This window comes from Ictalurus punctatus, chromosome 21, assembly GCF_001660625.3.
Source record: "Ictalurus punctatus breed USDA103 chromosome 21, Coco_2.0, whole genome shotgun sequence".
Classification (NCBI taxonomy): Eukaryota; Metazoa; Chordata; class Actinopteri; order Siluriformes; family Ictaluridae; genus Ictalurus; species Ictalurus punctatus.
In genome coordinates, this window is record NC_030436.2 from 4,436,227 (window position 1) to 4,451,708 (window position 15,482).

Sequence of the window (15,482 nt, forward strand, 5' to 3'; positions counted from 1 at the left end):
ACGTCTTAAGGCAATGTATAGATGGTCAGGTGGGCACGATTATGGTTGGAGCTAAAGTCTTCAGGAAGGTAGATCTCCAGGAACAGGATTGGTGACCACTGAGTGATTGCCACTAAATCCGTGGGATTTAAAAAATCTGATGGGTTGGTATGTTTGGTGGTATTATAGATAATACACTTAATTTAAAATCCACATTTAAAACCTCAGAATGACTTATTGTTGTAAAGTGTGCAAGCAGTAAAATCTCAAGGAACCATGTAACCAGACTGCAAAAGGATAGAAACTACATGCCATTTCAATAGTTCAACATTCCAATGCTTTGTTTCAGCATACAATTTCAGTAGTACTGTATACAAATATGCAAGTGAAAAACTGTTTTAATTTTCTTATTTATTGAAAAAAAAATTCCAGAAGTAGAATTTTACTCAGATGATAATTATTTAAGACTACAATACTGTTTGATCCATTTCCCCCAACAATAGTTAAAATACCATATATTTGTCAAATGGAAAAACACACTATTAACGGGTAAGAGTTAATTGTTTTAGCTTAATATTGAGTCAGTTGTGTGTGTGTGTGTGTGTGTGTGTGTGTGTGTGTGTGTTATGCTCACTGCTTCCATTCAGGAAAAAAAAAAAAAAATCCTGTTTGAATTTGCAATATAAAGAAAGATAAAATGCTGGTTAAGAAGTCAAATTTGTTTTGTTTTTGAAAATTGTTTTTAAAGGAAAAACAGTTCTTATTCATGGCCTTTTAAACTCTTTGCGCAAGTCTCTGTGGTATCACATGAGGATGATTTTACCAGTTTAATTTTAACTCTCACATGATTTTTTTCTAGTGCTGTACAATGCAAGTCCTTTGAAAGAAACCACACTGAGTTTAGCTTTCGATCTGCTTTTGCTCCTTGTACAGAGCTCCCTTAATTAGAACAAAGAGTGCTCACACGGCGATAGGATTTATCGGCTTGTTATTTACTGGGTTAATGTTCAAAGCCACGAGGGTTACTTATGTATCTGCACTCATTGTTAAATTAGAAACCTCATAGTCTTACTGAATTACTATTTGTGTCTTTACTTGCAAATGATTACTGTAGCCTAGTGACGTGTAAAAGCCTACATTCTCAACCCAAATGGGAGTTTTATCTAGTATTGATAGTAGGTGTGTGCCTGAATAGAATTTAATAGGTGTATTGTTTATAATATTTAAATAAATTTAAATAAATTCTACACGACAAAAAAGATCCCTTGGTTAAAGAAGACATTCATGTTACTGCTGGAAAAAAAAATCATAGCATTGCTTTCTCTGAGAATCTAAAATGAGCTCTAAAAGCTGTCTTTATGGTGTCCTATGAAATGAACAGGCTTTAACTGAGGAAGACCTGCAGGGCCCAAAACAATGTAAGCCTCTGCTGAACTAAGCATCAGATTTGGCTGTAACATTCCCCAGCACACGGCTGTTAGTTCTGCTTGGTATCAGCAGTCCATCCATTTTTAACTTTCTTTCTTTCTTTCTTTAAACCTCCTTTTTCATAACATACACAGCTTATTTTCCAGACAATAAAACATTTAAGCAGGTGATGTTATTTGTACAGCAAAGTCATCATTTTTGTATTAACCTCATGTTGTATGTCTGTTCTTATAACACATCAATATAAGCCTTAAAACTTAACCAGTACACAAAGAAAAACGATGTTCTTAAATAATGATTACTAATTAATAATGATCATTTTTGAATTTGTCATGGCAATCAGAAATCATAGCTAAATTTAAACTTCTATTTCCAGCATGTAGGGGTGTGTTTCTGATACTGTGCTGTGACTTATAGTCTGAAAAACACTTTCTTGAGTGTTGTGATGGAAAAATGAGTGTGAAGGGTATGGGATTATAAGCATTTTGTTGAAAAGGAATTACTACAGTTGCAATGAAAAATTATAAATAATACAATTGTCAGAAACCATTAAGAAAATTGAGGCATTTCGCCCTCTTAAAAGGTCATAAGCTTCAAAGGCTTCAAATCACTTATTTATGTGCATGCAATAAATTCACAACGAAAAGTGTGAGCAGGCAGAGAAAAGAGAAATCCATCCATTGTATTTCAGTACGTTTCATTGTAAATAAAGTACAATTTCAACATACATTGCCTAAAAATAGGTATATTTTAACAATGGCCCCAGCGTTTTGGCTTGATTTTGGGGAAATAAGGTTCTCAACACGTCTTGAAAACTACAAGAAATTGACCTGGACCCCAATTTTAATATAACTCGTTATTTTCTAGAATTAAACTAAATAAGATTTAAACTATACATGGTCCAACTAGTTATTAGAGACGAGTAATATAATCCATCCATCCATTTTCTGTACCGCTTATCCTACACAGGATGGTGTGGAGCCTGGAGCCTATCCCAGGGGGCTCGGGGCACAAGGTGGATAACACCCTGGACTAGGTGCCAACCCATCACGAGGCACAATCGTACACCCTTTCATACACTACAGACACTTTGGACATGCCAATCAGCCTACCATGCATGTCTTTGGATTGGGGGAGGAAACCGGAGTACCCGGAGGAAACTCCCGCATTACAGGGAGAACATGGAAACTCCACAAATTTGAGGCAAACGTGCTAATCACTAAGTCACCGTGCACCCCCCTGTCAGTCACATGTTCCAATATTTTTGACCACTTGAATAATAGGTGGGTTCAAACAAACGGTGTCTGGATTTTGTTTCTTTAATGTTCCATTAAAATTATGAGACTAATATTGCTAACATGTAAAGGAAGATACCATTCCTCGTAGCTCCAGTATAAACTTAATGAATGCCATGTCTGATTAACTGACTATATTCAAGGTAAAAGAAACATTGAGTCATTTTTGTATTTAGCGATTACTTTAATCTAATGACTCATAATTATTGCTAGGACATAATTCTGAAATCTCTGCAACTTTTTATCTAGAAGCTGAGCTTCATGTTCTTTTCTCATATTAGCATCTTACAAATCCAAGTCAACCCCAGGGACATAAATCTGAACTGAGAATCAGTGGAAAAAACCTTGGATATATGGTTGTAAACGCAAAGAAGCAAAGAACAAAGCCAATTAAACATGAATAAGAAATACCGTTACAGACTGAATAAAAAGACATTCCAGCGGTATCTTAGGTTTTACCATGGAGACTGTTATATAAGGAATTTTGTTTCTGGAATGTGTTCTCATGTCATTCTGATCTGCCCCTCACACACACTGACACACACACACACACACACACATGAACACAAAGAAGAAGCATTATGCACTGCTTGGAGATTACAAATAGTGGACCTGCTTTAAGGGATAAACTCAAGGGATAAAGCCCTTGCTGAAACCTTCCCATTCTGAGGCAGAAAGTGGACACGCACAGGAGGGCAGACAGAAATTTTAATAAGAACAGAGCAGGTAGGACAAATATGATACTTTTCCAATGATTGAAAAATAGCCTTGTGCAAAATTTGTGACATGCAACATCTAATCATTTGCACAGAAGTTGGTTTTTGTAATACCAAATGCGTTTAAACGACAATATTTATTGAATAATTTTATAGTTTGAACGATTAAGCTTTCCTAGTCAAATCTGACTAACCAGCGATGTTCATAATTGCAACTGAAATAGGGTCAGCAATTTGTTATTGGTCAAATTCGATTTAAGTGTTTGCAAAACCTAAATGTATTTTTTTAATCCCATCCAAATCAACATGATGTTGACTGTTTTGTTTTGCATATGACTAATTTAGCTAATTGCATATGGCCAATATAGCTAACATATAATAATCTATCTGAGCCAAAAACATTTTCTCTTCATACTGTACATGCCCAAATACTCATATACTTGCTTCAAACATTGTTAAACGACATCTCTTATCATAAGATAAACACAAGGGGTACATAAGGGATTATATGGAACTACTGAATTTTATTATCCTCATAACTTATATATTTCCCATATAATTCCGTCTTCAAACCGGGGCTTAAAAAAGTAATTGCTGCACAAGGGGGTCACAACAGATACTGAAAGCAAAGGTTCACATACTTTTACCACTCACAGATTTGTAATATTAGATAATTTTCCTCGATAAATAAGTGACCAGGTCTAATTTTTTTTGTCTCATTTGTTTAATTAGATTCTCTTTATCTACTTTTAGGACTTGTGTGAAAATCTGATGATGTTTTAGGTCATATTTATGCAGAAATATTCAAAATACTAAAAGGTTCACAAACTTTCAAGCACCACTGGATACACTCAGTATCCTACAATCAATCAAGTGTTAACGAACATTTCCTCAACAACAATAACAAAATCCCTAATGAAAAAAAAAAACTTGATGAAAGTATCAGACCCTCAGTTGAATATGCCCTTTCCCCTTCATCTTAGCGCTTTCACTTTGTAAAAGATGATTATTCAAGAGAATTAATTTAAATGTGATGTAGTTGGCTGTGAGAGGCAATAGGGCAACATAGATAGATTACAGATCTGTTTTCTCTGTTCTGAGTATGTTTGCTAGTGGTAAATCTTTGTGGTTAGAGATGCTGTTATGGTCCTGACTTGTTTGGTAACATTAACTTTTTGAATATAGTGAAGTTTTTTGTGATGAAATGTATTAATGTATTTCCTTTAGGAAAAACTGCATTAAACCAATACACATCAAAGTAGGCCAAAGGCTGTAAAGCAAATGCACACGCGTAAAAAAATTCTGCATTTAAAGTCTCCATGAAGTGCCTTGAAACCCATAGCATAATTCGATGTGTTGACGCAATTTCCACGGAAATAGGAAATCAGCGACATATTGAGTGACTACTCCCCCATTTTTAAATAGCCAATACTAGCTTACCTCACAGCCAAAAAACTTACAACTGTTGGGGGTGGGACATTTCAGAGTCTAGAGAACATTTGATTGGACAGAAAATCTGATGAGAAGCCGAAGTGCAGGGCGATATCATCAAAATTGTTGATCTCTATTGGTGGTAGAGAGAGACCGTGCATTTTGAATGCATACATCCTCTAAATGCAAATTATGTCATTGTTTTGGAGTATATTAGCTTATAGATAACCTTAAGGCAAACATATTCATACTAAAAGTCACAAAACTTCACTTTTGATTTCATGGGAACTTTAAGCAGGAGTTAACACTTACAAAATTGTTCATTCTTGTGTGTTGTAATGTAAAAAGAACATATCATATATAATAACATAATATCATAATAATAACATGTTGTTAAAAGAAAAAAGTGAAACTTTCAATGATTCTGACCACTTTTGCTATCCAGACTCTCTACATGCATGTTTGTGATTCTATTGGCTTCCCATTTTCCTTCTATCTTTCCATCTTCTAGTTGTAACAGTCCGTTTTAATAGTACCTCATTTCCCACAACCTCAATTAAGCTCCTTCTTTATCTGTCAGTCTTTGGAATGACCTGTGTGCGTACATCAGTTCTAAGCTATAGTTTTTAGATCATTTTTACTTCTTTCATAGTTGTTCCTCTGCTTCCTGGTTCTAAGTGTATTGTGTTTTCTGCTTGATTTCCTGGTTTATGAGTATGGATCTACCCATGACTGTGTCTACCTGTTCCATGCTCGCACTTAACACTGAAATAAAACAGTGGTTGTATCTATACTGGCATGTTGTGTAAGTTATATGCTTGAAGTTCTATAGATAACAGCTAATTTGATTACTTTATACATTTCTAAGATTTCATTTATAATAGATTTAATCTATAATTCTATGACATCATAATTCTTGTAAGCTTATGTGTGTCTAATTGCTTGTAAGTAAAAAAAAAATCATTACATGCATACAGTAGGCATATATAAATAAAAATGTGTATTGATATATTCTGCTTAATCATGTGTGTGTAAATTGTTAAGCAAATTAGGTGGCATGGTCACTACATTGCTGGCTTGGATGTAAAACCTTTAAAATTGTTGGTCATATACTGTATAACATAACATATAACATGTATAACTATATATGTGTGTACATTAAATCCATCCAAAGCAATGCATCTGTCCAAAACAAGATTACACAAATCACAAGACTAATGACTATTTGTATGCAATTTGTATTTGTAAGTTATGTCAGCCTACACATACTGTATATTATTATAGTATTAGCATTAACAGGCTCTTATTGGATTAATTCTGCAACAGCAAAAATATAGCTATAATATATTACATATATATACTCCTGGTCATATATATATATATATATATATATATATATATATATATATATATATATATATATATATATATATATATATATAGAATGTAATCGAAATTGACAGCATAGTATGTTATTTTTATATTATTTATCCTTATTTCATGCTAAACAATTAGCTCTGAATTACGTGTATGGTATGCACAGGATGGGGGTTTATTTGTTTGATGTGCGTGTAAAATTTGTAAAATGCGTTTTGCGTGTAAAATGTAAAATTTATAGCGCATGAATGCAAGCATTTATACCATATATATATATATATATATATATAAAGTTAAATCATATGCTGCAATAATTATCACACGTAAACAAAAACAAAGGACCAGGATTAGCAGTGAGCGAGCTAAAAAGCCTCACTTTTGTTTCTGTAAGGTTTACGTTACTGCCTGTTCACTATGCCAAGGAGCACAAACATCAAGAAATAAAATTTCACATGCATTCTTAATATGGGTCTGGTGTGTTCTCTGAGTCCACAGTGCTAACCACACTATTAAAACTAATAATGCCATGGCACTAACTAACAATGGCTATGGCACTAAAGTGGCACAATGTAAAGATTTATATGTAGCTGACAGACTGACCCAAGCGAATGAAGACTGTGGTGCCATCAGAGCCAACTGACCTAATTAAAACCAATTGTTTATTAAGCAATAGTCCTAATGAGTGCTATAGCATTAACTGAGCAATCTCTAATTTAGAAAATAGAAATGTTTATAAAAATGTATTTTTCACATTTTGACTGGATGAAACATATTTCTCAAGAGGTCTTTGTTTGATATGGTTTAATTGCTTTTTTTAATGATATTTTTCTTCAGTTGTTTGAATCCTGCATCATTCAGGACCCCTCATGGACATGGAGCTTCTATACGAATATATCGGGTAGGAATGTGTGAAAAATATGATGAATAAAGTCTCGTTATGAGGTGCAGAATGCTCCAGTATTTTTCTTTAAATCTCATTTTCAACTCCATAACAGGTCTGGGTAATTATTTTTTAAATGCTTTTGTAACCCCTGAAGAAATGTTTTTTAAACTAATGTCGAGATGTACATCCAATGTGTTATTACTACACAAAATAATTTCAACACATTTGCTTGTACTGAGAAAAGAATAGAAAACCTGTCTACTTAATTATATAAAGTCTGTGGGCAGTTGTTTTAGATCAGTAAACATGTAAAACTTTCAAAACTACAACCATTACAGTCTTACAATGAGACAGACATTAGATAAGGTCTTACCAAAGCTGTTCCTATGTAGAACGTCCTGGCACTTACCATAAGTGGTAAGTGTATAAGGTATATGAAATACAATAATTGTGCTTCCATTATAATGATTTTCACTGTAAGTGAGTTTTGAGAAAATGGTTTTCTGTATTTTTCTCCGTACAAAGAAAAGTGTCAAAAGTTTTGCTGGTAATTGCACATATACTACAGATAGAGATTAGGTTGAAAAATGCTGGAGAATTTCTTTAAGATCTTATAACAATTTTTATCCTTATCATGAGAGAGTATCATTACATTCTGACATGACTGTACTTTTAAATACAGACATTGTGCCTATTTATGAATGTGTTTTTTCCATGCAGTAAGGATCACCTGGTCTCGTACACTGTTGGTGCCTTTGTGCTGTTGTGGGCTTTGATATGGCTGTACCGTGACAGTCTAGAAATCGACAAAATCAAAGAGAAGTACGTGTTCGTCACCGGCTGTGATTCAGGTTTTGGGAACCTGCTATGTAAACAACTGGACAAACGTGGTTTCCGTGTGTTGGCCGGGTGCTTGACAGACAAAGGAGCAGATGATCTGAAGAGAGTGACGGGATCTTACCTGAAGACCTGCATACTGGATGTTACTAGCACAGTTAGCATTCAGAACGCTGTGGAATGGACAAAAAAGGAGGTTGGAGACAGAGGTTAGTGTACAACACCAGGCATGTGTACAACCCCAATTCCAAAAAAGTTGGGAAGCTGTGTGAAATGTAAATAAATGTAAATAAAAAGAGAATGCAGTGATTTGCAAATCTCATGAACCCATATGTTATTCAGAATAGAATATAGAAAACATATCAAATGTTTAAACTGAGTAAATGTACTATTTGAAGAAAAAAATAAGGTAATTTTTAATTTGATGGCCACAACACGTCTCAGAAAAATTGGGACGGGGCAACAAAAGGCTGGAAAAGTAATTGGGGTTGTATTAGTTATTGTTATGTATAGTTAGTGTTCTTACTGGAACCTCAGCTTGTTTAAAAAAAAACGAGTTAAGTTCAGATAAAATACTACTAAGTACCTCTTTGGTTTAATTTATTTATTTTTTTTGCTATTTGACAGATATAAGCTGATGCGATCTGAATTTGATTGCCTTTTTAGATGTTCCCCAATTGTGGGGCAGTGTTTAGCTACCACAGAATAAATTTTGCACCTAGTGGTCAAAAATGGGAACTGCAACAAGCACTAATATTGTAGAGGCCCATTGGGACAGAAATCTTCCTGCCCCATGCTCAGGGGAAGAGCAGCAGACAGAACAGTTAATAAGGCTGACAGATTAATCTAGTTTAAAACAATCCCTCTTGTTCAGTTCGTTACACACCCACCAATTTTTTTTTTCTTATACACCTTCTCGGTCACTGCTGATGACATATTATGGAGGTGTCAGTGAACCCGGCTGAATATTATTAGCCTTAATTTGCACAAATCTATGGGGCGTGTCACTCTGTGTAATCATCTGACATGACTAGAAGGAAATCAGCTCCTTTTTCATATCGTCCTGTGTATTTTTCTTACAACCATTAGTGGTTCTGTTGCACCTAATCTTACAAAAGTCCATTATAATCTGACCAAAGCATATATTGATGCCTCTTTTGTAATTGAAATAAGGGGGGGGGGGGGGGGGGGGGGTCATAGCCATCTTATTTATACCATTTATACCCTGAATACTAGCATTTGGGATACAGTCCAGTCTCTTCATCTGTCACCCAGTAGAGTTTAGCTCCATTACACATGATATTCAGATAATCCTGAAGGCCTTTATTATCTGGATCATGTGTTAGATTCAGAATGGAAGTAAACTCCGTAGGGGGCCGATTTTGGCAGTCTTGCCATACAGTCAAAAAAAGAGGTAGAATAACAATCCACTTATGTTTGCACTTATATATTTTCCCCCAAATGCATAGTGTGTGTCCCAAAGGTCTTCAGATAAGTGAAGATTTAGGCTGGTATTTGTGTAAAAGATTTAGGGAAAGCAGTGAATCCATTACAGTACTTGTTTCCTACAATAGCATGGTAGCTCTGATGCAAAACTAAAGAAGCAAACTCCAGACTGTCAGACTTGGGCAAGTTGGATGCAGATTAAACCAAAGCTATAGAACAGTAAATAGTTCAGGCGATTAGACATCAGACTGGACTGGGATAAGACAAAATCAATAGCTAGGCCAACACTGACAAAACTGGACAAGCAAGGAACAATGAGTTGTGTAAAGCAATATATGTATGATTGGGAATGGGTGTGTCTAATCAAAAGTGATAGAGCTTGTGAATGAGGTGTGTGTCATGTGATAGCTCATGGTGTGGTTTGTAGCTCATGGCTTGGCTGGGGATCATGGGAGTTGGAGTTTGCAGTTTCAGTGGTGACACTCATCCTTAGTGATGTTATATATACCAAAAATTTTTTGGATAAACGTCCACATTTGCAATAAGTGGGATTTTGCAGTTGACTTTTCCTACATTCCATTCTTCGTAAATATGTTATGTTGATGTTTGAGTCACACAATATTGAATTGATTTTCACAGACTTACATGATGACTTAAAATATTTAGATTCCTAATAGAGGAAAATAGCATTATGCAGGTGAAACATGCTAACTGGTTTCTTCATTGTTATCTACATTGTTGTTTTTTTTGGGTGAATTATTATTATTTTTTAAGTTTTCAACAGATTTGTGTTTATTGCTATGGCAGGATTGTGGGGGATCGTGAACAATGCAGGACGCGCATTACCCATGGGTCCTTCTGAGTGGATGCAGATTGAGGATTTCCAGGGCACTCTAAGGGTCAACATGACCGGTGTGATCGAGACGACCATAAATTTCCTGCCACTTGTCAAGAAAGCCCGTGGGCGAATTGTTAATGTGGCGTCAGTGCTGGGAAGAGTGGCAGCAAACGGAGGTGGATACTGCATTTCCAAGTTTGCAGTGGAATCCTTTTCGGATTGCCTCAGGTATTTCCAAGCTAAGAGTGTAAAATCAAAGGTTTGCGACACCACAACAATGCTAAAAGAGATGTTAAAACATGACAATCAGTCGAGGCAAACCATGAAAATCAGTCATAATTGCTTCTATAAACAGAGGAAGTACTTTTACTATGAAAGTACTTCAAACCAAGCCAGTGAACAGGCATAAAATAAGGATCTACCTGTGTATGTGCCTACATCAGCAGTTAAAGGAATACTCCAGCATTTTCAACCTAATATATACCATATCTGCAGTATGCTGTATGTGTGATTATCACATTGTCCAATTTTTTAAATATGTTTTTCTGTACTGAGAAAAGAAAACAAAAGATAAAAGAATACCTTAGGCTCACATTTTACAGATGTGTAAAAATTTTTAATATTCTTCAGCCAATAGTAAATCTGTAAGTCTTCTGTCAGTGTAGGCATTTTCTGTCTGTTTGTGCATGGAAACCACAAAATATTTTGGCTGTGTTTTGCTGTATTGCTCCAGTGTTGGAAAATTGGATAAAACCCCACCAGGAACCTAGCTTTAGTAAGATTCTTTCTCATATAGCTTATTCTGAGAACCTTAATCTTAGAAGTTGTATTTTTGAATTGACAACTGATGCTTGACCTCCGTTATACTTGTCTCAATTCTGCAACACATGCAATAACCACACATATGCAGTAAACTGATAAATGGTAAATGATAAATAAGCTTGAAAAACCACTAGAGAATTCCTTTAAGCCCCTCCAGCCACAACAAGAAGATCTTGCGTTTACAGTCCCCTTCGAAACTCTTGGAAGGGCAACGTTGATTCTTTGGATTTTGCTGTAGACTGACGATATTTGGGTTGAAATGGAAAGATGAATATGAGAAAATAGTTTAGAATTTCAGCTTTTATTTCCTTGTATTTATATGTAGATGTGTTAAACGACATACAGTGGATATAACAAGTATTCACATCCCTGTTAAAATGGCAGGTTTTTGTGCTATAAATGAAATCACAATCACCTTTGTTGTGAAATTGCAACATGTAAGTGCCAAGCACCCAGAAATGTTAAGGATTAATTGTAGCTTATAAGAATTGGATGGTGCTATGAATTCATCATAAATAACATCACTTCAAAACTTTGTTTCAGGAGGGACATTCAACATTTTGGAATCAAAGTGTGTATAATAGAACCAGGGTTCTTCAAGACCCAGGTGACAAGCCTGGAACCACTCGAACGGGAACTTCATCGCCTGTGGAACCAGCTGACGCCTGACGTGAAAGAGAGTTACGGAGAGAAATATCTGGATAAGTGTAAGTACACCTGATATTATTTATTTATATATATGATTTTAAATGACAAACTTCTCTTGGACGCTTTGGATGCCTAACAAACCCTAGTTTAATTTTACATTTGAGCTAAAGTCACATTTTTCCAGCTCAGTTTGTTATGTGATGGTTTTTAGATGGTTAAAACTGAACCTTTTAGCCACAAAACATGCTTGCTAAGTTAGCTAACTATCGACCTCATTAGTGTTATATTTATAATATTATTATATATTATATTTATTAATTAGGCAGCTAGCTATCACCTAACAGAGATGACTGGAGGACACTGGGCTGTTTTAAATTTGGAATTATTAATGAGAACAAAAGTGTAGAGGTTCTAAGCAATTTTAGTAGAGTCTTAGATAATTAATCAATTTATGGTTGTACATAGATTATTTTTAAATAGTTGTAAAATGACATTCAAGGCTACTTCTAAAAAAAAAGCTATTTTATCTGCACCATGTATTCAGGGTTACCAGTCTCATGGTTTACATGCCAAATTGGGCTCATTATGGAATAAGGTTGTGGTGGAAAAAGTCCATAGCCACCAAGGTTTTGTTTTAAAGTAAATAATCAGAATTAAATCTAACAAATTTTGTAAACAAACATAGGCTAGGGAAGGTGTAAGTGTAGATGGTGCATCTATGATGTACAAAACCTTTTCTGTTGTAAGATACTGCATACTGCAAAGATTGAGAGAGGTACAGTAAGGCGAGATTATGGTTGTGGATAATGGCCGTACCATAGCAAATCAGGAATACATGCTCACCAAAGTGAACAACTCTTCCACAGTAAGGCTGAGAAGAAAAAAACGGCCCAAACTTGGACCAGTTTCTTTTTTGTGTGTGTTTTTGTGACATAATTGGAATGGAAATTTTGCTGAGACCTGGCAACCCTTTATATATTATCACCAGGTTACAAATTATCAAATGGTCAATGGTGCTTTGTTAGCCTCTAAAACACTGATCATTTCTTAAGCACAATGTTTTCCTTTTCTTTTTTTCTGCTCTCAATCCAGACATTAATGTACAGAGGTTGATTATGAATACTATTTGTGATGCTGATTTGAGTAAAGTGACCAACTGCATGGAGCACGCTCTGTCTGCTGCTCATCCAAGGACCCGATACAGTGCTGGATGGGACGCCAAACTCCTCTGGATCCCTCTCTCTTACATGCCAGCTTGTGTTGTTGACATTGCACTAAGACTGGTGTTGCCTCGGCCTGTTAAAAGTGTTTTATAGATCCAAACTTAAGTTGAAATTTATCATACTCAGTGTTCCCTAGCTAATTTAGACAGGAGATTAAAGTAGTCTACTCAAAAGAACAATTTATTTACACTGTGTTTAAATGATGCAAAGTGACTAATCTTGCTGTGAATATTTTTGCCTTATTTGATGAAGCTGAGAAATTGCTATGCTACAGGAGACATCCCTTCAAAATTGCCTTAGCAGCCAGTAAACCAAAAATGTCTGACCAAATTTCTTGTTTATAACCACTCTGTGCCTTTTTCACACTATACTTTTACTGGCTGAACAACAACAATATTTAATCAAAGTATAATACAAGTTTTTAGAAACACTAAAGCTGTGAATAAAACCATACTTTAATACAACTAAGTAATGTTTATGTTAATGAAGTTACTAATGTCTATACTAATGTATAAATGAAAATCACAATCGAATTAAACACTTATCATCACTTGAAACATCTTATCAACACTTCAAAAGGTAAAATTGTCAGCAAACAACTAATCATTCAACAGTGTGTATGCCATTTTCATTCAAAATTATTCATCTTTATATACAATATATAATATTTTTTGTCAGACTCTTAAATTCATCTTGCATCCATTACCTAAATGCACATATTAAACAACCTTTTCAGAACCTTGTAACATAGCCAATGGTTTAAGTTTTCTAGGTGTTTATGAATAGTGGACGATTGTAAATAATGTATGAACAATAATCTGAGAAAATTATAAGGTATAATTCTGCCAAAAATTTAATTTACCATTTAGCCCAAATGTAGTTAATTATACAGGACATGTCTGGTGTCTGAACTTTGTTTCATACGTTTTGTACCAGAACTATCAGGTTAATGTCATGGGGCATAAGTCATTAGACATTCACCTCATACTATGTCAAGTTGTTAGTTATATCAAACAGATTTCCGTGTGGTTTTCCCCACACTGTATGACACACTGCGATCTATAAAAACAGACAGAACTACATGGCAGATCTTAAAACACTGGTAATCACATAATTCTTTAGCACACGATTGCAAGGTAAGGGTTTTAACTGAAACTGCTAATAGTTGAGGGATGGGGCTTAAATGTTTCAAAATCCTCCCACTTCCCAAAAACATGTTCATATAAAACAAATTTGTATAAAACTGGAGAACCTGAAGAAAACCACATGGACATGGGGAGAGAAAGCATATAAGCGTGTAACCTGCACCCCCAAATTTCTACTCTTGAATTTCCTGATAAAAAATAACCACTAGAAGAATTAAACAATTATGTTAGTAAGTAATAAAAAATAAAACGGAAAAAGTGTAAAGGATTAAAAACTACCGCACCTGACCAGAACTGTACCAGCGCCACATAATTACAACCATCAAAAGTCACCTGTATGGTACGTGTACTTGAAAGAAACCACTGACATTCAGTGGGTAAATAAACAGAAAGTGTCAGAATATTGAAATAAGTACTGTAAATATTTAATATGCACTATTTCTAAGTCCCTGTTTAAATGTATTCAAATGTGTGATAGTGACCATGTTGACTACATTGTACTAAAGGTAAAATTTTCCTTGTGCCTTATCTCTTCTTTTGAAGCTTGTGTTCAGATGACACTCCAATGGATTTGATATAAAAACAAATCATGAAGTTTTGCACTAACTTGCGAGTCCATGCCAGCTCGAGTGCACACTGCCATCAAAGCAAAAAAGGGGACATTGCAAATATTTCTCAGAGTCTGCCTCTCTAAGATACTCTTTTCATACCCAATCATGTTACTGACCTGTTGCCAATTAACTTAATTAGTTGCAAAAAGTTCCTCTAGCTGTTTCTTTTTAGTAACACTTACTTTTCCAGCCTTTTGTTGCACCCAACTTTTTTGAGACGTTGCGGCCATCAAATTAAAAATGACCTTATTGTTTCCTTAAAATTGTACATTTCCTCAGTTTAAACATTTGATATGTTTTCTATGTTCTACTGTGAATAACATATGGGTTCATGAGACTTGCAAATCACTGCATTCTGTTTTTATATACACTTATTTATATTTCACACAGCGTCCCAACTTTTTTGGAATTGGGGTTGTGCTAAGAAACTCTAAAATTCATGGAAACATTTCAAAGAGTCTACTTTACACAAGTTGTTCTCAGTAATATAGTTTGTAATGAAATTAGAAAAGGTGGGCCAGCACTGCTTCACGGTCCAGGTCGATACTGAACCGACTATTCAAACAGAATTGATCTGCACACGTAATAACCCTGCAACTTTGTGGATAAACATACATGACTGTTACTCACTAGAGCTGGGTCAGGTTGTAATGAACAGGGTGTAAAACTGGACTATAAATAGCAACTGTATACAGCTGGTGCATATAAACATAGCTGCAGTTGAGTGCCACACGTGCGCACTAGTCTTCCGCACGTGCCCCTTCTGGAAAGTACAGAGACTGTCGACGAACTCTGTGTTTAAG

The 15,482-nt window shown here is 35.1% G+C and overlaps 1 protein-coding gene across 2 annotated transcripts; it reads left to right on the top strand.

Moving 5' to 3' along the window:
• The first annotated feature begins 3,246 nt into the window (after window positions 1-3,246).
• rdh5 (retinol dehydrogenase 5 (11-cis/9-cis)) lies at window positions 3,247-13,391 on the top strand. 2 transcript variants are annotated; one of them, XM_017496524.3, is made up of 6 exons: window positions 3,247-3,428; window positions 7,061-7,124; window positions 7,830-8,155; window positions 10,200-10,458; window positions 11,596-11,759; window positions 12,793-13,391. In XM_017496524.3, the coding sequence occupies exons 2-6, from the start codon at window positions 7,093-7,095 to the stop codon at window positions 13,014-13,016; spliced, it is 1,005 nt and encodes a 334-aa protein (XP_017352013.1). In that variant the 5' UTR covers window positions 3,247-3,428; window positions 7,061-7,092; the 3' UTR covers window positions 13,017-13,391. The 2 variants fall into 2 exon arrangements, with proteins under 2 accessions (XP_017352013.1, XP_017352012.1); XM_017496523.3 differs by lacking the exon at window positions 3,247-3,428 and adding an exon at window positions 5,340-5,654.
• Window positions 13,392-15,482: the final 2,091 nt, after the last annotated feature.

Coding starts and splice junctions, on each gene's coding strand:
- rdh5 (XM_017496524.3), top strand. CDS start 7,093: ATGGACATGGAGCTTCTATACGAATATATCGG. Junction 7,125..7,829: donor CTTCTATACGAATATATCGG/GTAGGAATGTGT, acceptor TTTTCCATGCAG/TAAGGATCACCTGGTCTCGT. Junction 11,760..12,792: donor AGAGAAATATCTGGATAAGT/GTAAGTACACCT, acceptor CTCTCAATCCAG/ACATTAATGTACAGAGGTTG.